The 17590-nt window shown below is 40.7% G+C and overlaps 1 protein-coding gene across 1 annotated transcript in view; it reads left to right on the top strand.

Annotated features, from left to right (window-relative positions):
- LOC136979374 (histone acetyltransferase KAT6B-like) overlaps positions 1–14577 on the top strand; it is a 139350-nt gene extending 124773 nt beyond the window's left edge. The window contains 5 exon segments of the mRNA XM_067275317.1: positions 5589–5907; positions 10456–10760; positions 11640–12860; positions 12863–13847; positions 13850–14577. Of these exon segments, the coding sequence (XP_067131418.1) occupies positions 5589–5907; positions 10456–10760; positions 11640–12860; positions 12863–13847; positions 13850–13944 (2925 nt within the window). The 3' untranslated portion in view covers positions 13945–14577.
- The last annotated feature ends 3013 nt before the right edge of the window (positions 14578–17590 follow it).

Genomic DNA, 17590 nt, shown 5'->3' with positions numbered 1-17590 from the left:
ACATCTAGATGGAATGGTTGTACCATAGTTGTTACAGGAGTTGCAATGAGTAATGGAATTACAGATGAGAATAAGTAGTTATATAAGACATAATTTATACAAAAAGACAGATTGAATTGCTGGTATTTGTTTACAGATCGACAGAGTAGAATAGATGGTGAAGATTGTTACGATACATGGTAGTGGCATGAGGTGGGGGTACCCTGCCAGAAGGCCTGGCAAGGTTACAGTATAGGGTATTTCCAGTAGACATTTCATTCCAACTAGACTTTAGGATAGGATGATACAATATTATATTAAGAATAGTTAAATTAAAAATAAATTAAACTTAACCTAAAAAAAATAATAATAAAATATAAATTAAATTAAATAATATTAAAGCATGGCAACCAAAGAAAGTTAATGAGCCAAGTGTTCCTGTACGAGTAGCGCTAGATATGCATATTATAATTCCAGGATACGTAGTACAGATGGTGATACAGTAGAGTGTCGTTAATCCGAATCAATTGGGGACTGGGGTTGTTTGGATAACCGATTGTATACGAAAAAATATATTAACCTGTCCGATGTTCAAATTTTTCTTCTTCGCGTGTCGCTTCGTGTTGAATTTTCGTCGATTTTAAGCCTAACGAAAATTTTTATAATAATAATCGAGGCTATTGTATCGTTAAAAATTATTTTCTTTATTTTGTACAAACAAAATAAATATATTGAAGAATATAAAAACATGAAAATTATACTTTAGAAGTAAATCTAGTATCAAAAATGTTCGATTCAGTACGACACAGTCCGACTGAAAATCGTTCGGATAACCGGCGATTCGGATTACCGGGGTTCGGATTAACGACTCTCTACTGTATATTGAATGCACGTGGCCGTATGGCGATGGCATTGTGAGATGCCGTAATACAGAGAACACTTGGAATGGTTGTCGTAGAAAGGCAGTGCATAGTATGGTGCATTCTGCACTGCAAATTAATATACGCCAGGAGACGTCGATTGTCGACTAGCATAGTTCATTTTATTTAGTTGTCCAAAAGTTCTTGCAACTGCAACGAATGTAAAGTGGGTGTTCCAAAGATCCTGATAGCATTTTCTTGGGAAACATTCGAGTAAGGCTCACAAACTAGTTGAGTCCTTAGATATAGAGGTAAAAGGGTTTTTTGAATTCAAGAACTTTAGTCTTGAAGCAGAGTATACCATAAGAGGTGTTCTTTCCAAATAAGTGTATTAGTAGAGTTCTGATACACTATATTTATGATCTACATTAGGTCTCAGTCGGTGTCTCAATGATTGTTACATGTATCGTGTTTATTCCAATTGAGTGTATTGATACAGTTTCTGTTACACAAAATTTATGTTCTTCAATTGGTCACAATCACTATATGTACAATTGAAGAGTTGAACAAGAGAGTCAGCAGCCCCGCATTCCTTTATGCAGCGAGAGTGTAGCGAAATGACGTCACGAGCAGCGTTGGCCAATAGGGGAAAAAAGTGATCACGTGACATAGGTGTCGCACATATCGATACGGTTGTAAACAAGCTGTTCCGTTCGAAGGATAGCTTACTTTATAATAATGGAAGAACGAAAATATTTTTTAGGAAGGTTAACAACGGTACAATTAAAGGAAGAATTAAAAAAGTACAATGCCAAGTTAGCTGGTAGAAAAGCCGATTTAATAGAAAGGTAAGTTAAAATAATCTACATCTATATTTTTATCGTTAATTATTACATTTATAATTTCAAGTCCTTATAACTATTACATGATAAGGTAACTTACCAGTAGATGAAAGTTTTAAGGATAAGATTTCACAAAATGCACATTTTTTGTCGATAAAAACATTTAAAGATCAGTAAAGTTGTCATTGATTCCTTTCACATTTGTCTAACCAATACATAAGGTCAAAACTTTAATTAAAATAAATTTTTTTTTCCTTTGGAATATGGTCATGTACTGAGCCTGACATATTATAACCAATTTATACCAGTATCTGAAATGTTAACTGTACCAATAGGTTATCACTGTAATTTAGAACAACAATCAACACAAACAAAACTACTTTCTATGAAGTTCTAAGACAATATAAGAGATACATATCTTAATCTTTTACCAAGAGAAAACAATATTCGGAGTATTTAAAATAAATATAATCAAAAAGTCTTTTTTATTGGTCACAAGTCTTCTTGTTTCAATAATTTAATGCAATAAGACTAATTTCTTCACCAATAAACTTTTTGTACAAGTGAATTTTTGCCCATTTTCTTTTACTAAATCTGGCATACACTATATATATGCCATATTTAGGTGCTTGTCAATACTGTTCAGTTACCTTATACTGTTTATTTTTATATTATATGTAATATATTAAGGTAAGAATATAATATATAATAATAATTTTTGCCTTTCCTGTCAATGAGACAGAAAAAACTAAATAAAATATTGGTGATCATATGTTAACTAGTTATTAAACTTGTTTACAATAATTTTCAGGTTACTGGCATATGAGAGGAATCAGAAAACTCATAATTTTTCTATATCCTGTGATAGCTCTCCTGAATTCAAACTTCCTGATTCATCTGAATATAAGGATCTCTCTCCAAGTTTACAAATACCAGTTTTGACTATAGAGACAATTGATGCCTACATGCAGATGTCAGATCAAAGAATGCCACTGTCTGCTGTGCAGATGTATTTTAATGAATTCTTATTAATATTGATAATAAGAGGAACAAAAGAGAAACATTTTTTATATTTTAAAGGTAATGTAAAATCTGAATTAACCAAGGGGAACAGATTTACACAGATTTAGTAATTACAGATGATGGGGTTATAGAAAATGCAATATGTGAATGTACAGCAGGTAAAGGGCCTAAAGCGTATTGCAAACATGTATGTGTAACACTATTGGCAATAGAAGAACATGGAAGAACAGGCACATATAAGTGTCACAAAACATGCACACAGGTTCTACAAACATTCCATCAGCCTACCTGCCAACATAAAGGTTCCCCAGTTAAGGCTAGTGAGCTTCCATTTCATTTATTTAAGAAGAAAGGAATGAAAAGAAAATGATTGGAAGACATAAAATTTGACCCCAGACCATCTGGTAGTACAATCCCTGATTATACAAACTTTGTTATTAATTTGGCAATGAACATGCAAAGTGGTTGTGCAATACCGATATTGTAATTAAGGCAACCAGCAAACATGAGGGCTTTAGAGTCAGATCATGATTGCAAAAGCACAATGTCTGAAATGTGTTTAAGTGCTTTACATGTAACTGAAGCAAGTAGGGAGTACATAAAACATTTGGAAAAAGAGACCAGATTACAATGAAAAAGTGCAGTTTGGAAGAAGGAACATTTGTTGCATTTGACATCTTCAAACTTTGGAAAAGTTTGTAAATTAAAATTAACAAACAGACTAAAATTGTGTGGCTCATTACTGTCAAGTAGGCCAATAAAAAGTAAGGCAATTTCTCACAGCTTAAGATATGAAAAAAAAAAAAGCAATTGAAACATATTCTTTTGTAAATACTCCTGTGAAAGAATGTGGCATGTTTCTTCATTCAAAATACCCATTCTTAGCTGCAAGTCCAGATGGGCTAGTGGATGATGATAAAATATTAGAAGTTAAATGTCCTTACTCCAGTTTTAAACTTCCTGTGAATGTGCTAAAGATACCATATTTGGAATGTACTGATGACAAAATTACTTTAAAACGGAATCATGATTATTTTCATCAAATCCAAGGACAATTAGCAGTGACAAATAGACAAGTTGCTCATCTGTTTATTTACACAAAAAGTGACTTCAAAGTTTGTATCATTCCAAGAGATAATAAATTCATTGCAGACATGATTGAAACACTAATTATGTTTTTCCATGAGCATATTAAGCCAGTTCTTTTTAAAAAAAATGTTTTATAAACATTAAGTTTATAAAATAATTGAGCTAATTGTTATTTTACAATTTGAGTTTATGTAAAATTTTTCTAGATGGTGTATAGTGTGAATTTTTTTAAATAATAAAAAGAGATTTTGTTTTAAAGATTAAAATTCTTTTATTAGCTTACAAGTATTTATTCAACTATAGTACAAATTTTAAAACCACTATATTACTTTGAATTGAAGTTCCACAATGAAGACCTTACTGTGTATGATAGTATACATTCTTAATCTTAGAATTTATAAACAGACAAAAATTTAAAAATACTATAGATGGAAAACTTAAATTAGGCTAGGGTCTAGAATGGAAAAAAATTTATATACGGTATTAATAGAGAGCTAGACTAACAGTGAAACAAATTAAGAATCTCTGCCAACAATGCATGGTCTAAAATTGCATAACATAAAACATATAAATATAATTTCACTGCCAAGTTTGGTTACTGTCGGATGCATGTGTTGCTTCAAAATTTTATATGTACAGTACGAGCCATTCCTATAATACGTTCAATATGTATTCTTTTACTAGATATTTTTCTGTCTCGAGATGACAAACTGCTGCTCAGCTGTGCTTTTCCTCTCATAAAAGTGGGTATATTTACCACAACATCTTTAGTAATTAGTTATTCCTGAATGTTAAAACCTCCATCAGCCATTACCCAGTCTTAAAATAATTATTGGATTTTTGTTTAAAGAATTAACAAATCGTACTTTAGAACCGACAACGTATCGCTTAGTCTGTTTACAACCTCGTCGATACTAGCGCCGCGTGCGGAGTAGATTTCACTTTTTTCCCCTATTAGAAACCAGTTTTCAGTGTGTTCGCTGTAAAGCGCTTCTCGAGCGCTGCATAAAGAAACGCGGGGCAGCCGATAGGATTGAAGAGGAGCCACCTAGTGAACGTTCTGACGCTGATCCAGATGTAGTCCAAAATTTAGCGAGTCCTTCCAAGTCGTGAAGAGCTTCCTGATGAGTTTTAGCATAAACGAAAAGACTGTACTGTACGTGACATTGCTAATATGAAGCAATTTGTTATTTTCAATGAGCATACGACTCTGCCTCTTTTTGTGCTTACAGTATATAAATGTTTTTATAGACTATAAGTGAATAATTTCACGTGCAGGTATTTCTTACATGTAGGAAGTTAAAAACCGAAATTTTTTTCAAATAATGGATATTTGCCTGGGTGTGCGAGAAATCCATTTTTCGTAATATAACAGATTCTCAGAACGGATGATTTTCGGCTCCCAGAACGTTAAAACACGATTCTAGTGTGCTGTACATCATCCTCCATATAGTCATGTTCATAATTATTAAAAGGATGCCACACAAAGATATTTATTATCTTAATATAATTTTCGTCTACTAGTACGTATTTTCTATTATCAGGACTTATTAGACTGGCTTTACAGATACTGCAACACAGCTTCACAGATCAGAAATTGTCTAGAAAAGTTGTAATATAAGTATTGATATTTTTTTATATTCGGTATTAATAAGTGTGTTTATAACATTTTCATGTTATTGAACATAACATATTTTTATTAATAAAGCATTAATAATTTTCTCAATCATTATTTTATTTATTTATTTTTTTCTTTGCATTTTTTTAAGAAACTTTTTCTGCCTTTTACTTTTAGGAAGAAGATGCTCAAAACAAAAATCAAAATTCATTTCCCAAAGAAAATGCCAAGGCAGATGCGAATTCAGAACAAGCCAGCATACAAAATAATTTGCCAAAGAAAGTTGCGGAGAAAAAACTTAAGAGGAAGCAGAAGTGTTCGGCGAGCGACGACGAAAATATGTCTGAGACGTCCGAATTGAAACACAAGAAAGCAAAAATCAATTCAGTATTATCGAACGAAAACAAGTTATCTTTGGGAAAAGACGATAAAGAAAAATTTGAAAGAAAAAACAAATCGAGAAAATTTCTTGTAAATACAAATAATTGTTGTAAAGGTTTGTATTGCTTTTTTTAAATCAAGTTTTAAGTATTATTAGTTCTTTACCAATGTTAAAAGGAATCCTTTATCAAAGTTTATGCATTTAGTGACATAATAAGGTTGGAGAGTTGACCCGAAGACACATTGACGTCCTTTGGAATGTCATTAGAGAAGAGTTTATTACATTCTTATTGAGAAATCTTTATCTTCAACTCTAAGAATTAGTTATTTTTATTATTTTCAACCTCAATAAATGTTTCATTCTGTTTAAATCTTATCCCAAGTTTTTATATGAAGTACTACACAGTTGTACTGTACGTCTAAGTTTGAACTAAATTCGACAAAAATTCGCCTCGGAGTTCGAGTTGCGAAATAATAATCTAGACATAATTCGTACAAAAAAGGATATAATTTTTTTTAATGTATTATATTCACTTAATTACTGCAACAATGATTTTGCACGAAGTAGACTCGCTATATTATTACTTTGATGAGTAGCACATAGCACTCACCTGCGCGTAGTCGCCGGTGTTACGCCGGTGGTTAGTTGGTCGACAAGCTGGCCACGTGGAGTTTACGGGTTTTCTTCAAATTAGTAACGCCTAAATAGAGAGGTTTCATGTCGACATCACGAGTGACGTCATGAGCATGCGCAATTGTCCAGCGCCATCTTTGTGACTGTTTGTGACTTGTTTACGTTTTGTGTGTGTTCACGTGCGTTTTAACTGGAGTTCTTGTGTTGTTTTTTTCGTCGCGAATATCACTATGGTGATTTGTTGTGTAATTGGGTGTAATGCTAGTTCACTCAAGAACAAAGGAACATCATTTTTTAAAATTCCCGGCATTATTTGTCATCAAGGATCTCAAACTGAGGAGCTTTCACGACGAAGGCAAACTGCATGGCTCTCGAGAATTAACCGGAAAAATTTCGTTACGAATAAAGTGAATATCAATACAAGAGTTTGTCAGAAACATTTCATTTCAATATTTACGTTAATAAACACTAAGTTATATTTTAAAACCTAAAAGAGTTTACTGATTTGCTTATATTAATTTAGTTAGGTATAATGCATTTATAAACGAATAACTAACGTAATTTCAGGCTTTAGCTAGTGCAAACTTATAAACATTACACGTTAAAACGAAAAGCAAGTAGACTTATTATATGCTAGTTTCAACTAGAAAATAAAGGTACTGAACAATTTGAATTAAAAAATTTCCACGGCTGTTTTTAATTAGACTTTTACTTTCAGACAAAAATTCTTACTTAAGAAATACGTAAAAACACGAGTTTAAACAAACAAAAGAAAACATATCTTTCCAAGCAATATTACTTCGCTGTTATTAATTACTTTTACTTTTATATCAGGAGAAACCCAGCCACTTGTTAAATAGTTATGGGCCTCTAAAGATTTATAAGCTTTCATTTGTGACAGGGTGTAGAAATTTGTTGTAAAAACCAAATAGTTTATAATGTCACCAAATTCTACTTTCGGCCACAACTCTTGATATACGACGAAGTCTGATAAACTGGCTTCGTATGGATCGCCTTGACATAACGAAATTTTCTCTTCGTACAGAGCTGCATCTCGTCCTGTTAGACTGCTAGAATAGCTTGCAAGAAAAGAATCTTTTTTAACTTAATCCATGATAATAGAACTGCAGTATTTTTGTACGTTTAAACTAAAAAAAGACGTCGAATAACAGACTACGTGCAAGCTAAGCGAGCGAAAACTACCACAAAAATGGCGAATGGGCGGAGCAAACGTGTGTTTTATCACGTGACATGCGACCTTGAAACCTCTCTATAGGGGCATATTCCCATAAAACTCCACTTGGGAGGCATTTCCTCGGCAGATCGTCACGAGTCACATTGTCGTAACCAAATAAACCAAACTAACTTTTCTATAAACTCGCTATTTACGAGGACATACTTCCCACGTAGTTTATAGCTATTCTAATAATGTTCTTAAAACCCGTTTTCAGATCACCATCAGAATGCCTATAACTGCTGTACTGTATCCCCTCGTAAATAGCGAATTACGTTTTTCCGGGTTACTTAGAATTTGTTTGATTATATATACTGTGTTGCGTGTTGGTCAATTTTTTGAAACAATTTCTTCCCGTAAGTCTTTGTCGACAGTTTTTGGGTGCCCCCTTACGTTTTGTATCCTTTAGTTCAAAAATTTCCCAATGGAACTTTTAAAACCACGTTTGACGCGTTCGAAGTTTAGGAGCGTCTTCCCGTACACATTACATTTTTTTAAACCGTTTGTACGGCGTTATATCCTTTCCGAAAGTCATAAAGCATAATATGCCCGATATGCTTTTTATTCTATGATATTATAACTTGCTTTTACTCAAACAAAATGTGAATAAAAAAGTTTAAAATAAGCTTCTAAACAAAAAATACAATTTCACATTAACAATAATTGTTTAGATTTCTCAAATGTTATAATTAAATCGCACATCTATGTTAAGTAGCCATCAAAAATAATTATCCCTTTCCATGCGGTTATACGCCTTTAGGCGTATGTCACGTGACTTGCCGTTAATTCGTGATGCGGCATACGCCTTTCGGCGTAATTAATCAAAAAATTCGATTATTTTGCGTTATATTCGATTTTCCAGCGATCTTAGCTTTGATTCGCTATTCTGTAGGTCGATTGACTTTGTTTAAGCCAATAAACGTTTTGTTACCACCCCTGGGCCATAAATATTTTGGTAAATACATCCCCTACTATTCTACAGTAAATCTTCGCAGTTAACTACACAGTTGGCTGAAAACAATCAAAGGGAAACTCCTTCTACAGTTTTATTGAGTCTTTTCTGTCTTTGTTGACGTTACTTTAACTAATCACAGACTTATGAAACGAAAAAATTGCCGCGAAAAGCCCCGCCTCCAACCTTCGAAGTAAAATGTAAACAATCACTGTAAATTCGCTTTTTAAATCGATTTTTAATTCTAATTAACTAATTTAATGCACTTAGACATTAAATTAGCTAATTCGACAATATTTAGGCGAGTAAATATGTTTTTAAAACTATCTTCACGATAACAATCGACTACTCTCCCAGCTAAGTAATTAGAGACATAGTGTGAATAATGGCAATAACTTCTCCCCCGCTCTAGGTAGAAAGCTGCGGTTTGTTTTGTTTAATAGAGGACAGATGTTTCTATCTAACAGATGTACAAAGTTCAGCGATTCTCTGTAAATTAATTTTTTTTTTCTTTTGTTCGTAAGCTTCAAATTTTAATATTATTTTAAACTTCTATTAAACTAAAAATTAAACAGTCGTAAACTGTGATATGTCCTTAATCAAACGCAAAAAACAGATTAAACATAACGCGATTTTAAAGCGAAATATCGCGATTTAAAAATCATCCAAAAACTGCAAAAAATGCGCCGCATGACGAATTCCACTCAATTATTTGCTGTAGATCGCCCGCATGGAAAGGGATAAGCAAAAACTGGCCGTACGATCCGATATAACCTATATTTATTGATCGTGGTCCGGGAGAACTGTGTGGAGACAACCGAGTGAAAAACGAACTTATCGGCTATTAAAAGTTTACAATTTTGTAAAAGTATAAGCATGAGACAGGTAGTCGAAATGTTCAAAAGCAGAAAAATAAGCAAACAACAATAATCCAGATACAGCCAAGTACCATAAATGTATTTTAAAGTTTAAAAATAGCGCCAACGTTAAATTAGAAGCGGTTCGGGTTGGGGTAAAATGGCCCTTTTGAACAAATTATGGAGAATTTTGTTTATTAAGTCTCGAAGATTTTATTTTTTTGTTAGTAAAAATAACACTAATTTATGGAAGTGGGAACCACTACGGCCCCTAAAGTTTTTCTGGACCGGGAAAAATTTCCAGCTCCCCGCTGTCCGTGCCGGAAAAAAATGGGTTTGCCAGGGGTGCAAGTTACCATAGACCGGCATGGAGTACGAGTTTGAGTTTACTCAGACTACCGGGATGATTTATAAGTGTAATCATCATTTCCCAGGTGTAAGATGCCTTCCTTTAGCCTTTTTTTTTTTTTTTTTTTTTTTTTTACTTGAAAATACATGGAAGGAAGTGGATCAAACGTAGCCATGGCACCGCATGGGTCGAACCGATAAAGAAACTAAAACTAGAAGTGGAACTATTACCGGCTTCTAAATTATTCGATATTATGCAACAAATAATCCGCTATATTAATTTTAAAAATACAACAAATAATTGAGTAGTAGTATCATTTCGGCGTTGCGTACATATTTTGAAGTGATTCAGAAAATCGTCTGCAATTTTCCGACCGCACAAATACCCCGGTAGTAAAAAGAGATAGTATTGCGTGTATACATAAAACGGTGATCCACGCATCCACTTCTTCTCCCGACACTGTTTAAGTAAACATCGAATTTATAACGGAAATGAAATTTTTCTCGAGGATTTTTGACTTTGTAAAACGAAACGATCGGACGGTATAAGGTAAAAGAAACGTGTAAATTAAAATAAGGATTTTGTGTTAATTAGATTTGGAGACGGAAGACAGAAGAACTCTGAATGCAATAAACAGCAAGCAGAGGAAGACTGGCAGGAGCCAGAAGAGAATGGCGTCGTACGCCGAGGCCACCACCGAGTCCGAAAAGTAATTCCGCTCCCCCCGTTCTGCTACCCGCGGTGGGCGCGGACAATTCGGCAGCCTCGCAAGACAACGACTCTTCTCCGCCGGTGCTTCAGGCTCTGGTCTCCGTAAACGAAGGCAGGAAGCAGAACTCCACCTTCATCAGTTCGCTGAGGAAGAGAAGAGGATGGCCCAAAGGGGTCAAGAGGGGTTCTCCCGTCAAGAAGGCCTTCTTCAGAAGAGGCAGACCGCGAAAGGTGATCCTTTCCATTCATTTCAAACTTCTACACGCTAATTAATGCTTTTCATTTTTTTCTTAAAACACTCGTTTCGTCCAACGACTTTAACCCTCGGCCGCCAGTGGCCAAGCGGTCTTCGTCCCCGAACACTGGGAGTTCGGTCGTGGGTTCGCGCCTGGCTCCGACGGGCTGGCCGCGTGGAGTTTTCCGGGTTTTCTCCATGTCTCTAACGCCTAAATAGGGGCCAGTTTCCCTTTAAAAGACCTCCCGGAAGTCACCCTCCGGGCAGAACGCCCAAACTAACGTTGCGTTGCCGTAACTAAACAAACGAACTTGAATCCGACGGGAAAAATTAAGAACGAGGGTTACTTTTCGATTGTCGTTTTATTAATTGCGTGGGTGTAAGAGGATACCGTCAGCCTACACTATAACCCGGTTGTCCGAAACCGGGAGTTAATATTTAGTACCGAGTTCTAGTACGTAGGACTTTAGTGCCAAGCAGAAAAGGGCCTAAAACCTCGAGTTAGAAAAAACGCGGGACCGAGTATAGAACTTTGGGGCCAACATTTATTCTTCCGTCCGTCGACGATTCCGTTTAATTTAATGCATTTATTTCGAAAATATAGTAGAACCCCGATTATCCGGAGTAACGCGGACGGAAAACCAGACGGAGACGGAGCGTGGCCGTCGTTTCGTGTGAAAAATTGCAGCTTGCGCATGGTGTTACTTTTAAGTCGTTATTTGGTCGTGCGCGTTGTCGTTTCAAACGATTTTAGGAATTGCGGTAGGAAGAAAATATGTTTGGGATGACGCACGGCGCGGGTTGGTCGGAAGGCGGCGAACACCTGTCGACGTTTCTGTTTTGTTTCACAGATAATTGATTTGTACGTTTTGCAGATTCGGCAGAAGTTTCGAAGGCGGATGGCCAAAGAAGGAGAAGCAGACGACGACAAAGAAACGTCCGACTTTCCGGAACCCGTGGTAAACAAAGAAAGCGCGGAGAACGTACGGGAGGAGAAAAGTCCGGAGGCCGCCCAAGTCCCACCGTCACTGCAAGACGAAGGAGAAGAATCTCGAGAAGTACCGGCGGAGAACGAGGACGAGAAGGCACAGGAAGAGAAAGAGAATCCCCAGTTACAAACGGACCGGGCCACGGAACCCGCTTTTCCGGATGAGCCTCTTCGGGAGGAAGAGAAGACCGTGCAATCTCCCCTTCTTCCCCCCACGGATGCGGCGCAGAGCCCTGCGCCGGAAGAGGAAGAAATCCCCCAACCGGCCGTCGAAGACTCCGGACCCGGAGAGGAATGGGGCCGGGATGCCTTGTGCCCGGGGAGCGAGGCGGCGGCCGAAGGCACCGAGGGTGAAGGGAAGAGCGCGGAGTCGGTGGACGACTGTTCGGAGTACGCGCAGACGGTTCAGCTACCGCCCACGCCCGTCACCCCGCAAACGCCGCCCTCCAATCCCTACAAGGGCCAGGCGGGCCCCGCCTCCGTCTACGGCCCGCCCGAAGACCACTCGGATGGCATCTGCAGCCAGGAGGCCCGCCTGGCCGTGGCCTCCATCGTGCCCAGGGGATCCCCCGAGGTGGACGTCGCCCCTAGCTACCGAGAGACGCCGGTGTCCCAGGCCAATCTGGAGCCGGTGGACCAACCCTCGCCGGCCGCCGACTTCGCCCCCGACGGGGACCTTCGGCAGCCCGACCTGCCGGAGATGGGGGCCCACCCTCGCTCGGTCCCGGTCCCCACCGCCAAGCACCCTCCCGCCTCGCAGGAGATGGCCGCCATGGGCGTCTACACCCCGGACTCGTCCACCAACAGCGTCATCTCCAACGCCGGGTACAACTCTGTGGAGATCGACGTGGCCCAGTTGGGCCTGGAGTCGCCCGCCTCCATCGGCAGCAACGAGATGGCCCAGAATTCCGTGGACACGCCCCAGCCCGCCCCTACTCCCCAGCCCTACCCGGACTGCGTCCAGCAGATCCAGGCCGGCTTCTGCCCCACCTCCGCTGTGGGGGCCGCGCCTCACGTGGCCTTCCCCCCGACCCCGCCGTCGCCGCCCGAGCACATTCGCAAGCGCACACTCAGGTCAACCCGCCGTTCTCCACCCGCTCCAACAGTCCAGTGCGCAGGTCTCACTGCGTGTCCGCCCCCCTCCCCTCCCACCTCAACCACGCCTCCGCCTCGCCCTCCCTGCCGGGCGCCGTGCGCACCTCCGTGGTCAACGTCAACCCCGCCCCCGTCAACGCCGTCTTCGTCGGACCGGTCTCCGGCGGAAGCTACGCCGGACCGGTCAACGTGGCTGTCTCCTGCGCCAACCCCGCCGCAGCTGCCGGCTCCTACGTGGTGGGCGTGCCGGTGGCCGCCGTCATCCCTCACCGGTCGTCGGCCGCCCCCTCTCCCGCCGCCGGTCACCACCGCCAATCGCGGGCCGCCCAAGGGGCTTCGGCTCGCCCCCCGGCGGCCACCCTGGCTTCCGGGGCCATGCAAAGACTGACGCACGTGGGCATCGGACTGCCCTCAGGCGCCGGCGGCTCGGCCTGCACCGCCTCCTCCTCGGTGCCCGCCGCCTTCCACCTGCAGCCCCCCTGCTACGCCTACGCCCCGGCCCCGGCCGCCACCTCCCACTCGCAGAACAGCACCAGCTGCAGCCTGGCCAAGCTGCAGCAGCTGACCAACGGCATCATGGACATCGTGCCCAACGCCGCCTGCGCTACCATGACCCCCCCACCCAACTACACGCCGCCCTCGCCCCAGATTGAGGCCACGCCCCCGCCCCAGATGCAGCGATCCGCCGCCCCGATGCCGGCCGGGCTTCGGCCGCAGGTGTCCTCGCCAGCCGGCTCGCGGGCCTACGCCAAGTACAACTACGGCTACCACGGGCAGATGGGGCGGGGGGCCAACGTGGCCGTGGGCCCCAACCTGGTAACGGGCTACCAGACGCTGAACGGAGTGGGTTACCAGATGCAGCAAGCGGCCTCCCCGGCGGCGGTGCTGAACACGGCGGGTTACATCGCCAACGCCGGCTTCGTCAACCAGGCGCAGTTGCCGGCCGTGCAGATGGGCATGGTCAACGTCCACCCGCAGAGCCAGTACCAGGAGGCCCTTCAGCGGCGGGGCCCCAGAACGCCATGTATACGACCTACAGCTACCACATAGGCGGGGGCCTGCCCTCGCAGACCCTCAACCCCGTCATGAGGCGGTAACGTTTCTACTCGGGCGCTTTTTTACTCGGAGACGAAAGACGTTTTAATAGTGAGATCGCGGAACGCGGCTTCCGTGATTTTTTAATCCACCGTCTTATGTAAATACCGATGTATTGTGAATATGAGTGACGCTCGTCTTTTCCATTATTCCACATGGTGTAATTACCGATGTATATACAGTACATACAGCATATAAATATATATAAATATATAAATATGAATATAATTTAGGGTGTACGGGGTGGGGGATGCGCCCGCCCATCCACAGACCTCCCTCACTATGTATATAATTTTTTTTAAGGGAAGTGGCGTTGTTCCGGGCGTTACGCCACATTCTCCATCTAATTTTGTATTACCAGAGAACGGAGAGGTCGCCGCTTCTTTTTCCCGTTCGTCACGTTTCAGTTATTTGTGATATTTACGGAATTGTTATGCACAAATTGTATAATCCTCATTCGGAGCTCGCGCGGAGGACCCGGTTGGTCCTGCCCGACCTTTTCGTGCACCGGCCGGCCGCCGGTTACGGCCCGGAGTACTAACTACTGAACTTGGTGTTGTGTACCGTAGGTCGATCCTAACGAAAGTTATTTGTTCCAATCGATTATTATTAAATAAAAAAAATTACACACCGAACCGCTCTCTCGCCCTTTTTCTTCCGGTGCTGTCTAACAAACGGGCTTATAACGCTTTATTGTAATACAGAGTTTGCGCGTGGCATATTTTACCATCTCAACGTTAGATGATGTAATAATATAACGCTCTGGCTTTGTTTTTTCCCGCAGATATAGAAGTTTCCGTTGTTATAATTCGGTAAATCTAAATGGAGTTGTTTTTACGGACGGTAACCAACGGCGAGATTGCAGAAACAATATGGCCGACAGACACCGTTACGATGCATGGACGTCAATGAAAGTTCAAATGTAATTGGTTCCGCAGTTTTATAATCTAATGTTAAACTTACCTTACGCTTATACTAAAATTACAACGTAAAATATGTCGTGCGCAAACTAATGTTCGTTCGATTTAACGTAACACTACAGACGGTAAGTTAAATATTTTATCGCATTCCGTTTAGTGGCGCTGGTGGATATTGGCTTATCGTTTTCCGTCGGGCTTTTACGCCGAAAGAGTCGTATAAAAATACGCAAACTTCGTACGATTGCCACTCGTTACGTAATTATTGTACGGGAGAATTCCTTAGAACACATTATGTTCAAATGTCGATTATCGTCGCCACGCCACTGCGGATATCTCGAACGTTCTGGCGGAGTTGCGGGCTTTACGCCCGTCGAGTACCAACGTATTCCGTAGTTACGCGTACGCTAGGTTGTAAAATAGGCGCTCTTGGTTTATTCTCGGTTCTATTTACTGCCACCGAGGTCGCTTTTCGACGGTATTAATCGATTTTTATTGCCGACGTTTCGAGTAAAATTCGATTTCCGCTTTTAACGAATTCGAAAGAAATAATTTTCCCGCAAAAACATGGACGAATTCTTCGTTATTTTCCTCAAATCCGCGCCTTTGGCGAAAAATAAATGTCCAGGAAGATCCAAAATTTGAATCGAAAGATGACGCCATTTGTAAATTCGTAGCCTAAAATATGGATCATTTGCCATCTTTTTCATCAACAAAAGAATTTAACGCACTTTATGCAGTGGCGTAACGTGGATGTCAGCCGCCTGGGGCGGAGTAAAATTTCGCCGCCCCCTTATTTAGGTGTAAGTAATGAAAAATTCCGTACTCATTTCAATCGGTCCGAATCGTAGGTGCGACAAAAATATGAAATGAAATGGTTCAAATTTTTACAAGATATTTTTTATTGTGAAATTTTGCTGCCCCCACTACGCTACGCCACTGACTTTATGCTAATTTAATATGCGACGGTAGAAAAATGGGCAAGCAGAAATCGTCCAGTTAAAAAAATCGTTACCTATACGTTAATTGGCCAAATAAATTTTATGCTTTCTGCAATAAAACTGATGACTCTGGCATTAATTAAATAATGGGAAAATTCATTTAAAGTTTTATTCCTCGACGTACTCGACTTAACGCCGTGGGTAAATATAACTTTTGACGTAAATCGGGAATTTTGTAATTTACGACTTTATACAAATCGGGGATTTAATAAAGTATTATTCGGCCTAGGAGACATTTTTATGCAAATCTGCCGACAAAAAAAAGAAATTTAGTGGATTAAAACATTTAATTGTGGAACGAAGACGGAACAGATGTCGCTGCGGAAGCGCAGTTCTGAAGATCGTCTGGCTTTGTGCGTGAGAGGGAAAACGAGTGTGAAAAATCACATAAACGAGCGAAGTGTCTGAAGTAGAATGGGATCGGACAGACATTCCTCCAGGTGAGAAACTTCATTTCATCTTCGGTCTCGGTCTCTCTCCACACTCCAACGACACTCGGCGGTAATGGAGATGCCAAACGATTAGAATGAATGTTTTGCAGTCGGAATATAATTAGATGTGACCTTAACACAGCCGTAAAGCGTGCTCGAGGGACATTCGCGAAATATAACCCCCCCCCCGAAATTGGCCTGGGTGCTCCGTTAATCTTGTCGCCCGTTTAACAGAGCCCAGCACGGTGGTCGGACATTCTAACGATATTTTTCGGTAAAGAATAAAAGCCTAAAAGAACACGTCACCCTTTTCCAGACATTTGCCTCCAGATATGGAACCCGAGGGCGTCTGTTCCGGTCGCCATCTTGCATTGGACGTGACATTTGCACGTGACGTGACACGCTATAGGCACGGCGGCCCATGCCAATAATAAATGCATTATGTATTTTCTTAGCACAATGTTGCCGTTGAGAATATATCACGCAGGAAACACTTTCAGAGGAAAAAGATTGGTTTATTGGTGTGAACGGATATGCATTTCGGGCTTAACGCCCTTCGGTCCTATTATTACATATTTATTGGCAAATTGATTACAGGTTTACAAATTTACAAAATGCATTGAAAAAATTAGGATACGCGTACAATGGTTTATACAATAAAACTTAATTAGCCGAGATAGTGACAGTTAAACCAACATGACTGGTAAGAAGATATACACGTAGTTGAAAAAAGGAAGGGAAAATGGACCTTAAAAAATTATTTTGGCTCCACAATTATACACATTAGGACCGTATAACGTGTGCTAAAATAAAAAAGGAGTAAACTTAAATCTAAAATTAAGTAAATATTATGAGGCAGAATTTTTATAAAAATTAATAACGGAATACCTGTAGGGTGTGAAATAATTCCGATGAGATGCACAGAGAACAGACAAGATACGAGAGGTTAAAAAGAAGTGTGTATTCCCTGTATCATACACTAAAAGTTTGATGTGACTTGCACAGTGGGGGAGGGCGGTAGAACATCTTAATGGGCTTTGCTACTTAGTTAAGAATGCATTACTTCTACTGACCGAATGCAGTTCTTATCTTGAACCAGTACTACTGCCAATTCTCCACGCGTAGCAGTGCGCTTTGGTGCTGCTGTCGCTCAGCATCCCGTAAAACTATAATGTTGAGTACTCCACCCAGCCGGCATAGTCGCGTGGGCTGAACAGTTAAACGCCATAGTCAGCCCAGTGCGCGGTGCCGGACGAAACTGCCAATCGCGTGGGGCTGTATCTCGCCAGGGGTCACATG

Source organism: Centruroides vittatus, unplaced genomic scaffold (genome assembly GCF_030686945.1).
Source record: "Centruroides vittatus isolate TY-2023 unplaced genomic scaffold, ASM3068694v2 contig_620, whole genome shotgun sequence".
In the NCBI taxonomy this organism is placed as follows: domain Eukaryota; kingdom Metazoa; phylum Arthropoda; class Arachnida; order Scorpiones; family Buthidae; genus Centruroides; species Centruroides vittatus.
This window is presented reverse-complemented; position numbering and strand designations above follow the sequence as displayed.